This window comes from Lacerta agilis, chromosome 1, assembly GCF_009819535.1.
Source record: "Lacerta agilis isolate rLacAgi1 chromosome 1, rLacAgi1.pri, whole genome shotgun sequence".
NCBI classification, from domain to species: Eukaryota; Metazoa; Chordata; class Lepidosauria; order Squamata; family Lacertidae; genus Lacerta; species Lacerta agilis.
Window position 1 is genome coordinate 89,998,918 of NC_046312.1, and position 23,037 is coordinate 90,021,954.

At 40.4% G+C, this 23,037-nt stretch overlaps 1 protein-coding gene across 8 annotated transcripts in view; it reads right to left on the reverse strand.

The window, feature by feature from the left end:
* Positions 1–23,037, reverse strand: part of MYLK (myosin light chain kinase) — a 177,226-nt gene that overhangs the window by 16,837 nt on the left and 137,352 nt on the right. For 7 of the 8 annotated variants that reach the window (XM_033162817.1, XM_033162828.1, XM_033162838.1 and 4 more), the window contains 7 exons: positions 20,958–21,008; positions 19,073–19,200; positions 14,329–14,482; positions 6,369–6,671; positions 3,916–3,954; positions 3,736–3,829; positions 1,455–1,658 (listed from right to left, as the gene is read on the reverse strand). In XM_033162817.1, coding sequence (XP_033018708.1) covers positions 1,455–1,658; positions 3,736–3,829; positions 3,916–3,954; positions 6,369–6,671; positions 14,329–14,482; positions 19,073–19,200; positions 20,958–21,008 — 973 coding nt within the window. The remainder of the gene's footprint in view (positions 1–1,454; positions 1,659–3,735; positions 3,830–3,915; positions 3,955–6,368; positions 6,672–14,328; positions 14,483–19,072; positions 19,201–20,957; positions 21,009–23,037) is intronic. The other variant, XM_033162807.1, reaches the window with a different exon arrangement.

Consider the following 23,037-nt stretch of genomic DNA (forward strand, 5'->3'; position numbering starts at 1 on the left):
GTTACATTTTCTACAGATCAGTTTCATTTATTGAGACATTAGTGTTACATTAGGAAGAAAAGGGGGAAAGAAGTGGAAGGGGCCATGGTGGGTGGGGTTGGGGTTGGGTGGCGATGTTTCTACTTTACTTAATGTATGTGTGGGGTTTTGTGTCAGCGTCCCTTGTGCAGGTTCTCTTTGCCATTTGCTTGTGTTCATTTGGTGGTGAGAGTGGTTGGGGTTGGCCTAGGGTGTGGTTGTTTGTTTGTGATTGGCTGTGGTGAACTTTGTTTTCATGTGTGAGCAGGGTGGGTGTTTTTGGATCAGGTTATCCATATTGATTTGTAAGCTGTTGGTGGATTCTTGTCGTTGTCTTGTTGGGCTGTGTATGTGATAAAGGGGAGCCATACCAGGATGAAGGCATCTTCTTCTATTTGTGGTTTGCTCCATTGATCAAGGCAGCAACAGTGCCCGTTCCTCCCCTTGTTAACAGAGTAAAACAAACAACAGCAGTGGATCCTTCTGGTCCAACATTTTGGAAAACTAACAAGCTGAGTCACTTCCTCCCAAATACTACTGTCACAACAAAGTTGATCTAATGAGAAACATGTGGATATCAAGTTTTGCAGCTTAAAAAGGCTGTGACATAAAGTGTCTGATCCAAAGAGGCCCATAATGTAGAGGATTAGCAGAAAATGAAAAATGCTGGGGTGTCATTTAGCAGCAATAATTCTGTGCCGCAGAGGATGCTGGACTTCTGCTCCCATCAGCCCCAGCCAGCATGGCCAATGGTAAGGGATAATGGGAGTTGTAGTCTAGCAACATCCGGAAGGCCACATGTTAGCCATCCCTAATCTACTGGCATCTTGCGAGCCAGATCTTTACTGTAGACATGCAACATCTCAAATGATCATTTTTGATTATCCTTGTTACTTCCGCTGCTCCAGGCTGGGACAAATGGATCAATGCTAGCTGAAGGCAGTAAGGAGAGTATGGGAAGTAGCTGAAAAAGAAGCCTGAAAAGCATTGCCAAGGCAAAAACCTCCTTAACTTTCAGATTTGGGAGAGAAAGGATTTGTAGACTGCCTACGGAAAGGAGATTGCAAGGATAAGGAGAGCTTCCAGTATAATACCATCTCCCTCTAGTGTGAATTCTTCCTGGTTGTTGAGGGGGATGGTTCCAGCGGGAATTAACTCATGCCATCTTCTTACCACAGTGATCACCACTGATATACAGCCATACTTTGGCAAATTACAAGACATAAGTATTCCTAGTGGTAGTTCTTAGCAAATTCAAGTTTATCTGATTTTTAAAGGGTATATCAGTGAAGAATGCAATATCTGACTAATGAGAAAACTGTGAAGAACAAAGGAAGAAGAACTTGCAGATATGTTAAGAGAACTAGAAGGCATTTGTTAGATTTTAAAAAATAACATTGTTATGGGAAAGTAACAATAGTCTAATTTATACTCACAGTTCCAAGACCATGACAATGTTTGCTTTCTCTTCGAAGGCATCTACACATTGAACGAGTTTTGGATGGTGCAAACAGTTCATAATGCTGATTTCTTGCCTTATGTTTTCTTTATCCTTAGCTGAATATGCTTTAAAAAACTTTCCTGCCCAAACTTTTCCAGTTTTCTTCTCAACAAGTCTGAAGACTTGTCCAAATTTTCCCCTGCAAAATACAGAGGAATCCACATTAAGCTATTTCAGTGTCTGGGGGTCAGCACACAACACAGGCTGAAAACATTAGAACATGCTTTTTTGATGTCCTGGAATGATTAATGTGATCTTGAACTCAGAAGATAGGACTTGCTGTGTTTTAGACCAAATGCCCCGAGTCACAAACACATATTTTAGGGTGTATGGTGCAATACAGAGGAAGAAGAAGAAGAGTTTGGATTTGATATCCCGCTTTTCACTACCCGAAGGAGTCTCAAAGCGGCTAACATTCTCCTTTCCCCCCCACAACAAACACTCTGTGAGGTGAGTGGGGCTGAGAGACTTCAAAGAAGTGTGACTAGCCCAAGGTCACCCAGCAGCTGCATGTGGAGGAGTGGAGACACGAACCCGGTTCCCCAGATTACGAGTCTACTGCTCTTAACCACTACACCACACTGGAACATAGGAAGCTGCCTTATACAAAGCAGTGGTGGCTAGTCCATTGGGACAAATGGTGCACTGCCCCACTAAACTCAGTCTGCCCTCAGCCAGCCTCCACCTGCCTGCCTGCCTGCTTTTTATTTTTTTATTTTTTACAACCAGTCCAGGGAGTGGCACTGCTTGTTAGTGCTACCCTTGTAAAACTTAGTGGGGAGAATGTTGCAGACAAAAGTAGAAATAGTTGGCTCCACCTTTCTTTGGCTCTGACTCCATGTTTGGGCTCCCTGCCTTCTGTCCCACTAGCCCCAATGGACATGAGTCACCACTGAGACTCTGTACCAGTAACTCTGCAGCTCTGTCTTATCTACTCTTGCAGCAGCTCACTAGGTCTCAGGCAAAGATCTTTCCAATCACCTGCTCCCTGCTCATTCTAACTGAAACACTAGGGACTGAATCTGGGACATTCAGCAAGCAAAGCATGTGGTCTCCCACTGAGCAATGGTCCCTCCCCACATTAGCAAAACTAATTCTAATTCATATGTTGGTTTGATTCTGTGAGAAATCTATTTTATTTATTTACTTGCCTTGGGGTAGGTCTGGAGAAAGCATTATAACAGATGTGGGGAACATTTCCCCCTCCATAAAACCTCCCCCCCATATGTTGCTGGACTATAACTCCCCCCCCCCTGGGCTGTTGGTAATGTTTGCTGCAGCTGAAGGGAACTGTACTTCAGCAACATAGGGCGGGCCAAAGGTTTCCTGCACCTAGTTTATAAGGTGCTAAATGAGATACACCTGGGATCTCATTACTTTTAGAGACCACCTTCTCTTGTATGGACCTACCTATGCTCTTAGAAAGTCAACTGAGGTTCTGCTCTGTATCAGGTTAAGAGGACTGATATACTGGACAAAACCTTCACAAGTATTGTATCCCAGCTCTGAAGCTCCTTCATTTGGCGCACTAACTATGGCTGTTCCATTTCACATGTGTATAGGGAAGTAGGCTAGTTTTGTCTTACAGTGTGTTTTATTTTAATGGGTTAGATCCAAAACTGCACTTCTGCAAATGGAATGGTCTTGGAAGGAGGCAATTTTCAGTGATTTACAACTGTCCTTCACTGAGCAGTATCATCATAGCTCATATATTTTGGGGATTATAACCACTAGCAGCAAGGATTCTCTCCTAAAGGCAAGGCAAAAGGCTGAATCTCATAATCTCTAGTAGTTACAACGAAACCATAAAAACTGCACAGTGCTGTTCAGTCAGACACAAATTAAATTGGTTTTATATATTTGTAAGCCTTGAGTCTTCTCTTCACCACAGGCATTTTTGAAACCATTTAGGAACCATGAAGGAAAGGAAGAAACTCATTCACAAGGTTAGACTATAGAAGGAACCACCAGTGGTGGAACCAGAAAAAAAAACTGGGGTGGGGTGGGGTTTAGAATAGCCAAATGGTATTTCTGGGGTGGGGGCATGGACAAGCTATGCCCTACGTGATACATTTCTCAGAAAGAAATCATGGTATGTTTCACATTAACACTCCCATCCTAAACAAATTTTCTCTGAAGCACAGCCAAACTGATTTTGATGGAAGTTAACTATCAAGAAAACATGCTTAGAAGAAAATGCATATTGCTACACTTACGATCCCAGTCTTTCTTCAACATTGTAGGAGTCTGAAACTTTTTGTTCTGTATTGATAGTCACTGTCCGATAGTCAAATTCTGTTTCCTTCTCTTCTAGAAGTTGGCAGGGGAAAAAGACATCTGATTAAAAAGAGGCCCATGCACTGCAAACGCAGTATGGTGAAAGAGCAATTTCTTACCATCATCAGATCCTTCAGCTTCTTCTTCTTCTTTGGGACCTATAACCAAATACAAATGTATATGTCTATAAAGGATGCCTTCTCATACCATCTTTAAAAGTTGAATTCTGTATGTGAGTTCCTTGTCTCTTGACAAGGCTACAGTGATGACATCAGCAACTGGAATGCATGGGCAACTTCCAAGGCCCATTGTTGAATCATGTTCTGCTCCTTTAGTTTATTTAAATTTATTATAACTGTGTTTCCTTTCATATATATGTGCCACTGCAAAATACAGAATTAGGGAGGCTTAAATGGACATTCTTCCTCCAGTGAAAGAGAGGTGCCATCACAGCACAGGGAAATGGGTACTGCCACTTTCCGAATCTTCTGCTTCATTTTCTCTTTGAGGGAAAATATCTACTTATATTGAGTGCATGTAAGAGAGGAGAATTCTGATGATCAGTGTGATGTCCCTCCATTGAAATCCTCAACGAACAGAAGCTGGATAAATCCTATGTGCTTAGGAGCTGACGTTAATAATATCATACAGCTCTCAATGATTGCATTGTTATTTTATTCTATTATTTTACTCTATAATAATATTATGAACTCTTTGTGGTTAGGCCAAAGTAAATTAAACCTACAAAGTACTATATATAGAACATACTTAAAAACAGGAAGAGGGAATTGGAACACATAATCCATTCTTCATGGACTGAATGCAAGAAAAAGGGGGAAGGGCCGTCACCTAACTCTCAACTATATCTCTTTTTAAAACTGAAGCTGAACCTTCCAATGCCATACATGGCTCTTAGGAAAAACCCTATACATCAGTAGCAAGAAATTCACAAGACCCCCTTTAATTCCACTCTTGGAACATGTGGACCTCTGGGATATGACTTGTGCTATATTTGGCCTCTCTTTTAGAGAGGTTGTCTTTAGGAATGGAAAACATAAGGGCAAAATAATACATATAGTAATTTTGTCGCCTTCAGGGTCTTTCTGTATGAGGAAAGGACTTCCCCTCCCCACAATCTGGCATCCATAGCAGCACCATGCTTTCTTCCTCACATAATGGAGGCGTGTGAAGGAGGGGTGAAGTGGAAGAGAGACTTGTGGTTCATTTCCCCTCCTTTTTTAACTAGTCCAGCAATCTGTGCTCAGGAAGGCAAGAGCAAGAACCTCCAGAAAAGCAGGAGTGAATAGGAAGACCTGTTAAAATGGATTGTAGGACATAGTTGAAGGAAGAGGTAGCCCTACTAGTGTTAATCTACATTTGTTATTATAAAGGGAAGCATGAGGTCTGTATAAAACAACTCATAGCACGCACACGATACCCTTTCTTTCCCTCAAATAATTCTGGTCACTGCAGTTAACCCCTCATAGAGTTACATTTCCCAGAAACTCTTAACAAACCAAAGCGCCCATAATTCTTTGAGGGAAAGAATGTGCTTCAAATTTATTTTGAGGGTACAGTGTCACATTGCCTCTAGATGGGCAGCCATGTTAGCCTGTTGTAGTTGATTCTTTGCTGTGGTTTCTGGCACCTTAAATGCTATCATTTTATTGTACCACAAGCTTCTGGGCACCAGAGACAATGTTTTTTAATGTGTGGACAGTCAGTCTTAGAGCCCCATCTGCAACAGGAGATAATAATTCTGACCTACCTTTACATGATTGTTGGAAGGATAAAAGGGCACCAGAATTACAAAACAGCCTCACAAGAGAAACATGCCTGGCTTAGTCACTATGCCCCCCCGCCCCGCCCCAAGCTACATGGGGAGCTTGTGGCTGAGCTAGGATCTGAACCAGGAATTTCCAGGTCATAGTTCATGGTTCACCAACTCTTCTTTACTACACTACTACAGCAACAGTAGGTTGTCAGAAACTGGGATTCAATTAGAATACATAACTCCAAGACAAAGGGTGGAATTCAATGTTGTGCTAAGCATTTCTGCTTGCCAGATGGAACTATCTCCCTTTTCCTCCCCCTTTCCACCCTGTGTGCTGTTCTGAGGGTTTCCCTGACCCTACCAAGCAGATTTGGAGAGGGGATGTGGAGGAGGAGGGAGGGGAAGTCCTATTATACTAAAAGGACTCGTTGCACTGGCTTCCACTAGCACAAGAACTGGCAAATCTGGCTTGCAAACTTTTTTCCTCTTTTTGGTAAACAGTCTTTCCAAGACACCGAAGCTGATTATGAAATATTCTCATACATATACATGCACACTCACTTTTTCAATTCTCTGAATCCTACGTTTTATAAAGCCACCCAGATCTTCTAACCAACTGGACCATGGAGAGATGCAAGAGCATAAACACTCAGTTTTATTGTGTGTACTATCCAGTCTGGCATCCAGTCCCCAGATTAAGAAAAAAAAGGTGATCTACACATAAAAGCTGCCAAAGTAAAAACCAAATGGCATATACAATCATAATTAAACATAAACTTCAAGTGACAACAAACTTACCTTCTTGCTTGTCTCCCACTTTTACTAGCTCAGATTCATGACTTGGCTCACTTATCCCATACACGTTAGCAGCTCGCACCCTGAATTTGTACTCCCTGTCAGCCAGCAGGTCCTGGACGTTGTAAGAAGTGCTGCGGCATGTAGTGAGATCTGTCCATTTCTTCTCCACTGTATTCCAGATTTCCACAGTGTAGGACTGCACTGCGCTTCCACCATCGTATGAAGAACCATACCATGAGAGGGTGAGGGAAGAACTCCTTATGTCTGAAGCACAAGGTGTTCCTGCTGGAGGATCAGGTTTATCTACAGATAAGGGGATGAAAACACATAAAAATGTGTTATACACCAACAAAGACATTCTCCTATTTCTCTCTCTTACAGACAGGCACTGACTCCACTCTGAGAATTCCTGATTACCCTCAAGAGAGCAGTCTGTGCTTCACGGGCTCTATGTGAGAGATGGGAAAGCTGTGGCCCTCCAAATGTTGTTGAACTCTGATTCCCACAAGCCTCAGTCAACATGGGAGGCATGCTCCCCTACCAACAATCTGGAGGACCGCCGCTTCCCCACCCCTGCTTTGTACACATCTTGCAGCCATCATATAGTGCAACAAACACCAGGGTATGGGTTAAGAATTTATAGCTGGACCTGAAAATTATAGCCTTGTTAGCCTAATCCTTCACCTATCACTAATGTGAACCATGGATCCAACAGCACTATTTGCTACCTGGCATTTCTTGTTGGTCACCCCTGGTTTAGAAGGCAGCAAGAGCAGGAAGTGTTTGTCTTCCTGGTTACAGAACTCTTACTGCTATAGGGCTAGCATGCTACATTAATATATACACCGCATAAAGAGATTGTGCCGCACTATGTTGCTTTAAGTCTGGCTTTTCTAGTCTAGCCAGTGCCAACTTCTAGGTGCAGAGATTTAAGATTGCTAGGCAAAGGCTTTTCCCCACAGCAGACCATACAGTCAACAATGAATACGTTAGCTAAACAGAGTTGTTGCTGCTATACAAAGGTCTCGCCCCAAGATCAGGAGCCAACATTGTACAATGGAGCTGAAAAAATGCCAGTATTAAGTTTTTAGGAGTCCAGGTACTCAGACACCTAAGGTCTTGGAACAATAGTCTTTGATGATTATTGTAATTCACAACTCACCTACACTGGAACGCATTTAGTAAGTTTAATGGGAATACTCTAGAACAATTCACTTATAGATTGTCTTGTTCAACTTCATACATCTCCCATCAGCCCCAATTAGCACATCTTGAGGGCACTGAGTTGGTGGATTCTAAACTAATTCTAACATTACATATGGATGTTATCTGCCTCAGAAAAATCTTTTCTCAGAACTGATCTTAAAAAAATAAGGATCAGAATCTACTGCTTGCCACACAGTCCATTGAGTTCAATGAAATAAACCATTTATGACTGAACCAAAGGGACAACAATAATTATAAAGTTGAAATACAAGGTAAAAACAGTGAGGAAAGGTAAAAGGAGAGAATATAGACAGTAACTCTGAAGGGGGATAAAAACTGAACACTGAAGTAGTAGACAGATGCGCACTGGAAAGTAATGAGGCAAACACAGGAAAAATAATTTAAGATTAGGACATATCCATTAGTCAAGTATGTGAGCAGTAATGATCACCCAGAGACAGAAGGGCAACCTATCATGATGCCAAACTTCCTTTTTGGAAAAACAACAACTAATCAAGTTTTTTCCAAAAACAGAAAAAGATGTTTGCATATTTGTGGGAAAGCCTCTATTTCACTAGTGCTGAACACGACAATCCTAAACATATTTACTAAGTAATGGCTCCGTTGCACAGTCTCTTGAGCCAATAGCTACAGTTATTCTTTTTAATTGGACTTGTAACTGCATTGTTATGGGTTGAAATGGCTGTGTAGAAGCTAGCTGCTGCTGGCTGCATGCTATAAACACATCAGTTTTTTGAACATCACCAGAGCATTACAGCTTTACTAGCAAAGGTAATTATGCTTAAAAGAAAAGAAAGAAAATGCAGCAGCTACTCAGCTCAGCGGATAGCAACAAGCAGGCCAAGCCAATATAGGATGATTAAAACATGTGTTAGAGGTTTATCAATGTCTACTAGTGATGGCAATGCCCAAGTTCAGAAGCAGTATACAGTCATACCTCGTGTTGTGTTTGTTGCGGGTTACGAATGTGCCAAACCCGGAAGTACCGGAATGGGTTACTTCCGGGTTCAGCGGTTCATGCATGTGCAGACGCGTCAAATGACATCACGCACATGCGCAGACGCACCAAATTGCAACCCACATGTGCGCAGAAGCGGTGCTGCAGGTTGTGGACTGCTCATGATGCGAACGGGGCTCCGGAACGGATCCCATTCGCATCTAGAGGTACCACTGTATCACAAAACAGAACTGAATAGAGGTGGACTCTCCTTCCTTGTGAGATTTTTTTTTAAAAAAAACTTATTAAAATATTTTATTAACATATATTACACATACATTTACATTTACACAGTACATATACACAACACAATACCTTATTTTCGTAACATAAAACATAGCTACATTACTCTATATTATACCTACCTATATTATACATACCAACACACCTACACACCTACCCCACACGAACACCCACCAAGTGACTTGACTTACAGCCATTCTTGTTATGCTACTTTATTTTTCCAATTGGCTTAAACGCATTTCGTTATTTCTTTAATCTCTTCTTCTATCTTAACTTTACTGTCCTTTAATTCTAATCCTTTTCTGGATTCACTCAATATCTGTCAAAGGTTCTACTTTTTCCACATAGCTTTTGATGTATTCCTTAAAGATAGCCCACTCCTTATCACTTTTTGTACCGTATCTCCTCTTATCCTCCCTGTTAATTCGGCAATATGAAATTTCCCTATTTTGCACGTGCGCACTTCCCATTGGCTCATCATAATATTTCCCCCTAAATCCTGGGCCCACTTTAGCATCACTGTCTTCACTTGCTCCTCCTTTACCTCCCATTCTAGGAGCAAATCATATAGTTTGGAAATGTGTTTACTTTTAGATTGGATTAAGTACTCATCCAATCTTGAAATTTCTTTCTCAAATCCTTTTTGTTTATCTTTTGCCAATCTCTGATTAATTTGAAAGTACTGCAGCCAATCATTCAAATATTTTTTAACTTCCTTATATTTTTTCAATTTAAGTTTATTATTTTCCTCTTCAGGTAATACCTTATATGCTGCCAAGTTGTTGTTCATATTCTTTCTCTTTATGGTCATGATTTCTAAGGGTGAGGTCCACCAAGGTGTTTTGGGTTCTAGGATCCCTTTATATTTCATCCATATTTTATACAATGATTTCCTTATACTGTAATATGATTTCCTTATAATCCTTGTAAGATTTTAAGCAGAGGTTGGATGGCCATCTGTCTGTCATGGATGTTTTAACTAAATGCATAGCAGGGGGTTGGACTAGTTGACCCTTGGGATCCGTTCCAACTCTATAATTCTATATTCTTATGTAACACCAGCTGTTGGGAGCAACAACAATGCAGGGCTATTGACTTTATAACCTGCTTGTGGGTTTTATAACCTGCTTGTGCCACTGTGGGAAGCAGAATGTTAGACTTGATGGCCCATTTGTTTGATCCAGCACTCTGGCTATTGTGCTCTTATGACATCAGTGGAACTGGCTCCAAATACAGCTGGTGCAGACTGATGTCAAAACAGCCAAATTATGTTATTGTTAAGTAAAAGGTAGACAGAGGCTGGACCTAGACACGTTAAAAAAAGCATTATAGGAAAACATATTCTTAAGCTCATAATGGAAAATCAAATTGATGAAGGCTTAAACTCTACGGCACTATCTGGTGTTGCATGTTTGTAACACAGTTATAACAATATAATTGCCTGAATGTAGCTGAGTCCAGAGACTGAACATGTGCAATCAAAAGTGGTATTTGTTTATTTGATTTTGTAACAAGAAACTCTAAATATTTTACAAAAACCTATTTTGGGGTAGGTTTTTGATTTAAGTAAATGTTGTTTATGTAGATATAATTTAATTTTAATAGTAACAACAATAAAAATTTTGTTTTGGATAAAACCTGATACATATTTGATCTCATGGATAATTTCGTGTTTGCTTAGAACCTTATGGTCCAACTTTTAATTTTCAACATGCAGTCTTTTAAAGTCTCTTTCTCAGCATCTGAGCAGGGAGGGCAACATCAGTCTTACTGACTGTAGGCCAAAGTGTAGGCATTCAGCAGAGACTTGTGTGTGGGAACCTGGCTCCCTCTTGACAATCTAAAAAGCAGCTGAGAGAGGGCATTGTACTTTTGACCAAAAATAATGTATGTCCCACTAACTATTCCTGCAATCACATTTCATAACAACTTCAAGTACAGAGACAAATCATTACATCTGGAAACACTGCAAGCAAATGGATGTATTATGGCCACTATTATTGTGACTAATTTGTATTGCAGTTGAGTACTAACAGACTTGAAACAACCAGTGGATCTCTGCCTTCTGCTGAAAGAGAACGGATGTTTACTTATTCTTCGGTATGAACTGATTAGATATGTAGGACTAAGATCCAAAATCAACTTTTGAATTAAAAGCTATATTTAAGTAGTCTTGTACTGTCAATATGCACATTGTTACCTCTCTTTAATATAGAGCACAAAGCCTCAGCACCAAGTAAAATTATCCAGATGCAGATGATAAAAATTTAGTGCTTTTCTTTATAGAACTGTGAGGCAGATGTGAGGTGGAGTGTATACATACACAGGTCTTTCACTGTAGTCTTGTATATCACATGGAACTTGGTGTTTAAAGCCCAAAACGGCCTTGGTCCTGTATACATGAAGGAGCGTCTCCACCCCATTGAGGTCCAGCGCCGAGGGCTTTCTGGTGGTTCCCTCGCTGTGAGAAGTGAGGTTACAGGGAATCAGGCAGAGGGCCTTCTTGGTAGTGGCGCCTGCCCTGTGGAACACCCTCCAAGCAGATGTCAAGGCAATAAGCAACTATCTTACTTTTAAAAGACATCTGAAGGCGGCCCTGTTTAGAGAAGTTTTTTATGTTTGATGCTGTATTGTGTTTTTAATATTTGGTTGGAAGCCGCCCAGAGTGGCTGGGGAAACCCAGCCAGATGGGTGGGGTATAAATAATAAATTATTATTATTATTATTATTATTATTATTATTATTATTGAAAAGACTAGGTGTGAACTCTCTCTCTCTCTCTCTGATGTACCAGTTTCACATGAGCAGGGAACATTGGATCAGAGGGCACTTTCAAAGCATATATGTGCAAGTCTCATGAGTGCTGTACTGAATGCTTCCTTGCATGCTTACACTGGCTCAGATAAAATAAAATGCTTATTACAGGTATCCTCTGGTACGGTTTGGGAGATAAGAGACATACAAGTTATTTAATAATACAGCTAGTGGGACTTCTTTCCTATATCTTCACTTTCTAACTTAGAAGCTATTGCTTCTTTGGCTTACAGCTTCCCAAGTCCCAACTGCCATGGTTGCTGACTGGGTGTCTTCCACTTGGGGACTCTGTATCAGGAGGTAAGTTTTGCTTCAGAAAGGAAGCACCACGCTCAAGGTAGTCCTTGGCTACTTTAATTTGAGTTATCCTATTACCATTCCACACTATTATTAGCTATTGTGATATTTGCCTGCCAGATGAAGAACAGACATAAAGCAACAATTAATTCCTTTCCATGGGCTAGGCTGTTTAGCCAGAGAAGGTATTTAATATACTGCTAAAGCCTGCTGGATGATGTCCATGCCGACATTGCTGGCAAAGACTGCACTTGAGATTCATCTGTGGGAGAAAAATGAAACCATAAAAGGCCATAACTGAACTCTATGTTACCGCTCTCAGGGCATGTGTGTGTGTGTCTGTAAACTGCTCTGCTTTCATTAGAAAAAAAGTAACATGCAGCTTATATTTCCAAGGGGGGAAATGGGCTGTAATTTAAAGGCATTATTCTGTATAGATGTTGATGAATTCTATCTTTAGCATAAACATGGGAAGGGGGAAAGGGCAACTCTCTCTCTCTTTTTAAAGCACTTAGGATCCATCTTTACATAGCTATCAAGTTCTTCAGTGAAAAGAACTTTCCCCTCATAAAACAACAGTTTCTCCCAATATACTGACTTCAATGAACTTCCACTTTTAATTCTCCATGAGAGCTTCTGTGTGTCATTTCAATACACCACAGTGATCGTGCTGCTTGTGCTGTTGCTTCTAAAATTTAGAGGGTCTGCTTTTTCCCACAACCAGGAGCAGATTGTGCCCATAAGCTCTTCTGCACAACAATGAGTGCTATAGACTTCATCTTTTTATATAGAAGCTTATATTTTTGGGACTGTATATGCTAATTGCCTTCTGGGTTCTGTGTAAGGCTGTGGTGTGTATGGGGGAGGAGGGAAGTAGCACTTATGAGTAAAATACATTAAGACCCTAAATATGATTTGGCCATACATGTATCAGTTAAGGCCTTCAAAACCACCAGTAACACTTTAAAAACTATAGATAATTAGATAACAATTAATAGCGTGGTGGCCAGCCTTTATCACTGGTATCTTTCTTTTTCTGGTTCCAGTATCTATCATCAGGTCAAATCTATTAGGCAGAACTGGTTTTTTTTAGCTATGCAATTATATCTATTGGTCTGTTCAAAGGGGCAAATTAGGTTTTTTAATGTCAGTTGAAAGACATACATATGTTAGCTGTAGCACTGGTGAGGATTTGGTTAACATATCTTAATCTATGCAGGCACAGAGATAAAAGTTAATTCGAGGCTATTTAACCCACCTGTGTTTGTTACCACAGAAGTGGTACCTCAGGTTACATACGCTTCCGGTTAAGAACTCCGCTAACCCAGAAATAATGCTTCAGGTTAAGAACTTTGCTTCAGGATAAGAACAGAAATTGTGCTGTGGCGGTGCAGCGGCAGCGGGAGGCTCCATTGGCTAAAGTGGTGCTTCAGGATAAGAACATTTTCAAGTTAAGAACGGATCTCCGGAACGAATTAAGTTCTTAACCAGAGGTACCACTGTAATAAGATTAAGAACTGGTAATATCCCGAGTCCTCCCATAAGACATATGATTAGAACTTCAAAAGCTTTGGTGTGCATTGGAAAGCGAAGCACCTAATATTATGAGATTATGTTAACTGGTCTTCTCTCAAGATGACTGCTTAGGTGACTTACTCATATGGGCTTACAGTGTATTATTACTTCTTATATAACAGTTAGTTGGTCTACTGATTCTAAATGAAGGCTTGAACTTTCCCTGGCATGCTAAATGAATCTCTTTCCCCAACAGAAGGACTTTCCAATATACCTATATGTAGCTCTCATACTGCTAATTTTTAGGTAAAAAAAAACCAGGTGATGTGCATTTAGATCCTAGTGGGTATGGAAAATATATCCTTAAAACAGCTCACATTTATTACCATTTCTGGAGCAGGTTTTCGACTGTTAAGAATTAGGTAAAAATCAGAGCCTTTAACTATACAAATGTCTTTAAAATATCAGACCTTGTGCTATCAATCATTAATTATCAAGATTACAATTTATATTACTCAATTATAAGTGACCTTTAGAAAGTATTGAAGGAAGAATATTTCATTTTCACCATTGAGAATAGAGGATAAATTTTGTTCAGTTCACATTTTAATACAAACCTGCCCAATTCACATTTCTTGAAATGCGCAAACTGAAACACAGCTATCTCATAATATTTACACTTCTCTGAATTCTGTGATGCAGTTCTCCAACCAAAAAAGGACACAAACTAGGGCATAAACTGATTCCAAAAATATGGAAAATAATCATTCATTGTTTGCCTCCATAATTAATTGCATTGATTCAAGTTTGAGGGGCCCAGGTCACTTATCAACATTAACTACAAAAATAATAATCCAGTTTACTTACCTACAATGGTGAGGTTAACTTGGGCTTGTCTGCTGCCCAGTTTGTTTTCTACTACTAAAGTATAACATCCACAATGTTCCTGCTTAGTGGAGGAGATAGTTAGCTTACTGCTGTTCTCAGCATTCTCAATTTTGATGTGTTCACTCTCTTGGATCTGCCAAATTAAAGAGATAGGTTAAGGCAGGTATTTTGAAAATATAATTTAAAGTCAATTTAAGGAATTGCCAAACACTAAAGAAGTGGGACACATATGTTTGGCAGGACTCACCAATCTGTCTTATCCCTTGATATCACCCTTCTGTTTGCTCTCTTAGACCCCTTTCTAGTTGCTTAGATCACCAGTCAAGCAGTGCCTATAATACTGTATGTTTTAAGTAATAAAACTGTGCAAAATCTTTTATTGTGTAAAATAGTTATTTCAGTCATCAAACTAGATACATTCAAAACATTGTACCCATTTTACAGAAATGAATTACCATATTTTTCGCTTCATAAGACACACTTTTTTCCTCCTAAAAAGTAAGGGGAAATGTCTGTGCGTCTTATGGCGCGAATGTGTAGTGATCTGGTGATCATGCTTTTTTTTTTTTACAAAGAGAGAAGGGGGTGTTGAAAGGAAGCCGCTGAACAGCTGATCAGCAAGCGATCGGGAGATAAGGCTCCCTTTCTACCCCGCCCCCTTGCCCAGGCCTCCAATGTTGAATGTTCTGCAGAAGGAGGCTGTTTCCCCAGCAACATGTGACTGGCTGATTAGATTATCTGTCTGAAAACTGTAGAAACGGCTCCCTTTCCTTTCCTAAAGAAGCTGCAGAACTGTGAGTTGAACCCCTAAAAACGGGGCGTTTCCTCTTTGCAAAAGAAGCTGCACAACTTTGAGCTCATCCTCAAAAAAACAGGGCTTTCCCCTTTGCAAAAGAAGCTGCACAACTGTGAGCTGATCCCCCCCCCCAAAAAAACAAGGCTTTTACCCCTTTGCAAAAGAAGCTGTACAACTTTGAGCTGATCCTCAAAAAATGGGGCTTTCCCCCTTTCCTCCTCTAAAAACTAGGTGTCTTATGTTCAGGTGCGTCTTATGGAGCAAACGGTATAACTAACAAACAGCAAGACTGGCCATGAATTTCTTCAAATCTCTAAAGGGCTATCACATGGAAGACAGAGCAAGTTTGGTTTCTTCTGCTCTGGAGGCTAACACCTGAACCAATGGATTCAAGTTAAAAAGAACAGAGTCCAACTAAACACCAGGAAGAACTTTCTGACAGTAAGAGCTGTTCTACAATGGAATTATCTCCCTTGGAAGGTGGTTAACTCTCTTTCATTGGAGGTGTTTAAATAGAGATTGTATAGCTGTCTGTCATGGATGTTTTAGTTGAGATCCCTGCATAGCAGGGGGTTGGACTAGATGACCCTCAGGATCCCTTCCAACTCTACAATTTTATGAAGCTAAGATGAGAATCATGGTAAAAAATGTCAAGAATACTTAGAACTTGATTTTCATGAAGTTTAGTCAATAAGGGCAAGCAAGAGGTTAGATACTTTTTTTAAAAAAAAGCAGCACAGTCTGTTCTAAATATGAGAATATATAGTAGCATCAGTGTCCTCCCCTTCACTTCCTGTTAGATAAGAGTTGCTCCAGCTCATCCAGAGTTTCATTAAAAATCAAGGCTATTTAGTTTGGCATGTCCTGCTGTACATTTTGAGACAACAAAAAAATCATGAAGGTCTTAGTAACAAAGTCTATTCTGGCAAAAGACTGCAAAAGCTACTTCCTGTAGCTGATCCTGTAGGAGTAGTAATAAATTCACAAGATCTCGGGAGGATTTCAGTTCTCAACAGGCTTTGTTTTGTCTTTATCACATTTTTTAAAACTAGTGTTCAGCAAACCTTAACGTGAAGCACAGACTCCTTTAGTTCTGTGTAACAGAAGAAATGTAAACATGTGAATCACACACCATTCTTGGACTTGTTATCAAGAAATTTTACAATCTATATAATAATTTTTGTGTGTGATGAACTTGTCACCAATGGATTCCCTCGGTCCATGAGATTGTAATATGGACACAGTCATCTATGGAATTTAGCTACATCTGGTAAGATCAGCAAAACTTAGAAAATCTTGAAAAGGTATTGAGTGAGCCAGGAATTCAACATGGTGATCATTCCACTTAACAGAACAGATTGTTGGGGTATCAAGCCTAACAGAAGCAATATGGTTACATAGTCTATACCAGAAATGATAGATTGGTACAACTGTATGCCACTGGAGTCCTAGCTCTCAACATGAAATATCCCCAAGCAGCAGGCATCTTGGTTTATTGCTGCCCAGGAATTGGCACTAGGCTGGCCACTTATGCATTACCAAAAAGAGAGGCAATGCTTCAACAAAAATTAAAACAAAAGATGGCAGAGATGTTCATATTTGCATATGCATATGTATGCAAATTCAGAAATACCTTTGCCAGGAGCTGCTGGCAAAGCAGCTTCCTGATCATACTGTCAGCTCGGTGGTCAGCTGTGGACATGAGCCAGCTATGGACATGAGCCAAAATGGCCAAAAGAGGCTCAGCAAAAACCTCTGTTCCTGCATAATCTGTTGTCCACATGCTGTTATGCGCAATTTCAAGGTTCCTTCTTATCACTGTTGGGGTTTTTAAAAAACCTTTAAATTGGCATTGGACCAGACAGCTATTCAAATAGAGGACTGCTCTCCGTAAAGTAGGACAAATGGCCATCCTCTTTTATAGAAGGGACTTAGAGCTATTTCTCGATTGTGAATATTTATACCCTGCCTTTCTAGTTGATAACCGAACTACTCAAGGTGGCTAAGAAACAAAATTTTAAAACTGCATTCATAAAACAGATTTTAAAAGCTAATAAATGAGAAGCAAGTAAATCATCATCATAAAATGTCCCTGCCAGAAAGAACACTCAGCTCCAGCTGTCTGTTGCCCTGGGACTGCAGAAACAAGCGAAAAGGACACTTTGGCTCCATCCGTCAGCCAAAGGGAACAAAAGCCACCAACCACTGTCCAAGCAGAAACACCAGCCTGGCTCAAACTTGATACAGCATGCCACATCATTCTGGCCTTGATGAACTGATCTCTCTCTTCTACCTTTTCTTCCATTCCCCTTCCCTTGTGTGCTTTGTTTAGTTTGTTAAGCCTGAAGGCAGAGTCTCTCTCTCTCTCTCTTTTTACTTTTGAGCTTCTTAGGGAGACAATACATGACTGTAAAATGGGGTAAAAATAAAGGAAACAGACCCACAAAAGCTGTCCAGAAACCATTTGTATTATTCCTACCTCTAACTGAACTCAGTTTGGGTGTGATCTCCACAAAGTCAAAAAATAAAAGTATATGACCATTTCCCATAGAACACAAGTTATGCAGTGGCACGAAAGTGTAGCTAATATCCAAGCACTTGCCCTTCCACTCAAATGGCACAAGCATGTGGGGGAACTGGATTAACACTGATCTAAAAATAATAATGTATAACCCCTCCAAGGCAATTTTACAAGGGATTTTTTTTCTAGATTCCAAAATGGTACTAAGGAATGGGGCAGAAGAAGGAAATGAAGATGTATTTGTTGAAAATAATAGAATTCATAAGAAAAACAGAGACCAATGAAACTACAAAAATGTAAGAGTGAGAGAGGTTAATGACAAGAAAACCTCAGAGTGCAGCAGCCATCTCTTTCTGATCCTAAAAGTGAAATAATAACGAGTCTAATCATATCCCTGGCTTTTCAGTCAGCACCCTGAGGCAAAGCAACAGTTATCAGTAAGCCAAGATCTGAATACTATATTTGGCTGCCTCCACACAAGCCGAGATGGGACAAAAAAGCATATCTGGGGGAGCTCTCAAGAGCAGTGTAGGGAGGGGAAGATCTGTAGTATTTGTTTATTTATTTATTTATTTACTTACTTACTTATTTATTTGCATATGATAACATACTATTACTACTATGTTTGCCTCATGGAGGCAAACGCCACCCATGACCAATTACTTTGCTAAATGCATCACTTGTAATTTCATGAATGCTTATGAAATATTAAATAGCACGCATAGTGTGTGATCAGGACTGTATTGTGCTGGGAGAGGGGATTTAACCAACCCACTCTCCTTGGTAGCTGTAGTCCCAACAAAATCAGACACACAAAACCTGCTTGCTGTTCCAGGAAAGAAGTTCCCATTGTAGTAACTTTCTTCCTGAACTAATAGCAGCATGGGAGGAGAATGTTTTTGCTGGGACTGCAACTACAGGGCAGGGGAGGTTCAATCTCCCCTCTTAGCAAACGATGGCCCTAATCTTTCTGTGGAGGGGGGCAGGGAGGGGGAGCACCTACCATTGACCATTTAAAAAAGAATCACTACCTTAACTGATGCATTTAGCACTGTGTGTAGCTTAGCCCTTACTTTCAAGGAAACAGCAAGTCATTATTGAACCTACACATTTGCCATGGTGTCTGTTTTACCACCACATATAGTTAGCACTTTTCAGTAATATTCAGCATGGACAAATGTGCCACAGAGTTATCATTACTAGGATATTTCATAGGATAAAAAGCTTCTTGCTCCAGCTGATGTAGATGCAAGTTGCTTTGTAGGAAAATATCTGACATTTGGCTGCGTGTGCAACATATGATTCTGGGTTAACATGAATACTCCTTATATGCAAACATTATTTTCAGATACCACCTTCTATCATGCAACCTATGAACAAAAGAACAGCAACAAAGATAGTGTTACCTGCTTCCGAAATTTCATCCAGGTACAGGTTAAGGGCAGAGTTCCTGCAACTTTGCACAACAGCTCCACCGATTCACCAGCCCGAACTTTTTGGTCTTCTGGGAACTGAACAATCTGGGGGGGAAGAGCTGGCGAAAAGGGAGGATTTATTTAGAGGTAGGGTTCTCACTGGAGCAAGTTTTCGGCTCTGAGTTTAGGAAGCTATTCCATATTCCCTTGCTAATTAAAATAACAACTAAGGCATTAAAAGTGTGCCTAGCACCTATGTAGCTCTGCTTTCCTGCATTTTTCACTGATGCAGGGCTGCTTCTTGGGCTGACGGAGAGACTTTTTAAAATTATCATGTCAATGCATCCAGGTGGGTAATTTATCTAACCAATTTTTCAAAGCTTCACCTGTGAAAAGAACCCAGCAAAAAGGAGCCCAGTCTCCTGGCTGAGGTAAAGCACACCAACAGCTCTACCAGGATTACAGGGTAACAAGGCAGCAAGTTCAGCTCAGTCTTGAAGATGCCCTATAGGGGTCTCTAGAGATAAGACTGGCTGACAAATGAGGAAGAGCTGCAGCTCAGTGGTAGAGCAACTGTTCCAGGATCAATGCTTGCCATCTCCAGGTTAGGGCTGGGAGAGAACCTTTCCTGAAACCCTGGAGAGCCTGTCAGTGTAGGTAGCACTGAGCTAGACAGACTAATGGTATTACTGGGCTTATCCACACTTACCTATTACCCTGCTCTTTCCAGGCACAGGTCCACACTTTAAAGCTCTGTGTCCAAGTGCTCTTCTTTTTTTCCCCCTTTCCCCATGAAAACATGCTCTTTAAAGCTAAAGTGCATCAACCAGAAATTAGAGTTTCCCATGGATTCAGCTTTAAAAGAGCTGATTTGAATGGGAAAAGCTTGGAAGCAAAAAAGAAAGAAGAAAAAAGAGAGCACTTGAACACAGAGCTTTAAAGCATTAGACTCTGCCTGGAAAGCATGGAAGAAAGGGAAGTGTACATAAGTCCTGCATATAAAGATAGCTTCCTATGGTAAAAAAAACAAAATAAAAATACAAGGGTGCCATAGAGGGCACTTTTGCTTAAAGTGTCCTTCATGAAGGGGGTTGGACTTCCTCTCTTTGTTTCAGTTTATGTAGCCACTCAAATCTCCCTCTACAGATGATGCAGGCTAAAAAGGATGTGCATGATTTTTTCCCAGACCTATGGGGAGGAAGATCTCAGATAATTTCTGAGTTAAACTGAGGGAGCTATGGGACAGCTCACCCATCTCTAGTCCCAAATTCAATGCAGCTAACCAGGCATTTTTTGTAGGCCACCAGAAGTCCATTAAACCTCTTGCTTTTTTTAGCTGCCTGACACTGCAAAAACACTCATTAAGCACGAATCATTAGCCCTAATTTATAGTTGATGAACAGCATTTGACTTGATGGGTTATGAATTCTCCAGGTCTGGTTTAGTGTGAGTAAGGGCATGTATGGGGCAGAAATCTATCCATCAGCATTGGGGGGGGGGAATCTGATTTGGGATAAGATTTTGGTTAGTCTTTGAACTAAAGTCACTTTATTCAGTTATACTTGGTTTTTACTTTTAACTTGGGGAGGTTTAATGAGAGGGAGTTTAAGACTTCCTGTTTGACAAAACTGCAGTCTCTTGAAAATGCTGTGTGTCTAAGCCTTAAAACAACATATTGTATTACACTGATACAAACACACACCTGATAGACCTACAAAAGAAGACAGGTAACTGAGAAATGTTGTCCTGAACTGTCAAGCCATCAAACTCAAATGGGTACAACTAACAAGTTTGTTTAAAGTGTGTTGCATGGTAATTTTTCTGCATCTGTTTACTGTTCTCTTGTCTGTATTAATAGTAATGTTCCAATCAATACCTGCTTTGGGTGAAGTCTTGGGAGCTGGTTTTTTCTTCACTGTTGCCTCACCTAATTAAACAAAGAGAGGGGTTTGTAGATGAACTATGTGATGAGCACAACAAAATATGTGAATTCACTATACAAGTAGAAGCTGCCTGTTTGCAAAAGGGAACTGTGTAAACATGGCACTATAACAAGTGTCGGGATCTCCCAACATCATTTTACTTTTGTAAAAAACATTCACTGGGAATTATGCGATTCTAACCAGATCAACTCCCTGCTATTCCTATCAGACAGAGGTAGAAACTTGTGCACTTAAAAAAAAAAAGTACAAACATAGCTAATAGCAAATGGTGGGGGGGAAACTCTGGTGTCAGGTCCCGTGGGGCATGAGGAGAAAGCATCCAATCCCCCTCCCCCATGTCATGGCTCCAATCCAAAGCAGGGCCCCCCACTGTTGCTATTACAAAAAATAAAATTATATTGGCATCTCTATACACACAAAGTACCAATGTAATGAGTGCAGTTTTGCCCTGGGAGGAAATGGGTTACATAGAGTAGGGTGCAGCCTCCCCAGAATGCATTTTTTCCTGTCAAGAGTAGGACTGAGAGCAAAGGAGGACAAATACTCATATAATGTGGCTATGTAACGAATCACCTGAACATCTGTTTTTAAGGGGTGAGATTTTCTAAGCATTACAAGGCTGATATTGAAGCAGAATAATTTTAGGCATGAGAAAATCACACCTACTGTGGGGAAAGGCTCCTTTTAAATGGGCTTGCAGCTATGGAACATTTTGCCATGCCATTTCAATGGTGTAAATGCTAGTCCCATAAGTAGAGATGCTCAAAAGCGTCTATGTTTGTGTCTGTCCCGATCTCCCTCTCGTTTCCCTTTTCAGGCATTTTACTAAAAATAGTAACACGAAACTCCCAACTGCTCCTTCCTTCCCAGTAAATCACTCACTGCACTGTCTGAGCCACACAAAAATGATCAAGTGGAAAAATCTCATATAACTGCACTAAAGGCTGGAGACTATCTGGGCAAAACCTGTATCCACAAGTCTTCTCTTCCTGTCATTATGAGTTGTACTCAATGCAGTGCTAAGGCTAAGGTTCCATCAACGCAAGGATTTCTTGCACAACAGAACACTGTTGTCTCCCACACTCTGCTGAAGTTTCTCCAGAGTAGATTTGGGGATTTTCAGATGATGATGATTAGTCTATTAAACTTGTTAGCTACTTCTTCTTGTCCAAGACAATTCAAAACAACTTCCAACCAACCAACCAACCACTTCACATTTAAAGAGCTTGTCTATCCTTTGATGCTGCCAAGTTGCATTCTAAGCACCCACAAGATGTTCTGGGAGGTTTGGTGCAAAGGGGGGGGGGGAGTTTATTTTGTAGATTGGTTGCCTATATGGTCTCTGTCAAACTACTTCATGGAGAGTCCTCTCACCTAGAGAAACCATGGCCTTCTGCTTTGTCACACTGCCAAGCTGAAGGAGAACTCTACCATAAATCAGGTACAGATGTTTGATAAAAATAATCAAATTGACAGATTTGTCCATCCTTACTTATAGCTAAGTACACTGCAAAGTGCACTGCTGGTGAGACCTCAGATACCCACTACCATCTTAATTATCCAGGGCCATCTCTCTCTCTCTCTCTCTCTGTTTACATATATTAGCATATGTAAATATTATGCACAGTTGTGTCATGGGCTTCTGCCCCATTGTCATTTCAGTACCTAGCAATGCCTGTTTCCACTAAAAATTTTACCAATGTGGTCAAGCACAAGAGAGAGATTATTGTCCTATACTTTCCCTAGCTTTGCTTCTATAAACCTGAGAGGTTAATTCCAAACAACCACAATTTTTTAATGACTTCAGCAGTGGTCCATCCTCCTTCCCACTGCACAATAATGCCACTGCAAAGCTTTTCAAAACAAAAGCTTATAGCTAAGCTTCTAAATCTCCACACTTAGGCTCTTTAATAAGCAGCTTGATATTTTAAAATGCTAGTCATTTAGCAGCTCAAACTTCAGCTGCACTCACAGGACAGCCCATACTTTCTGAGACAAGCCCTTCTTTAGGAA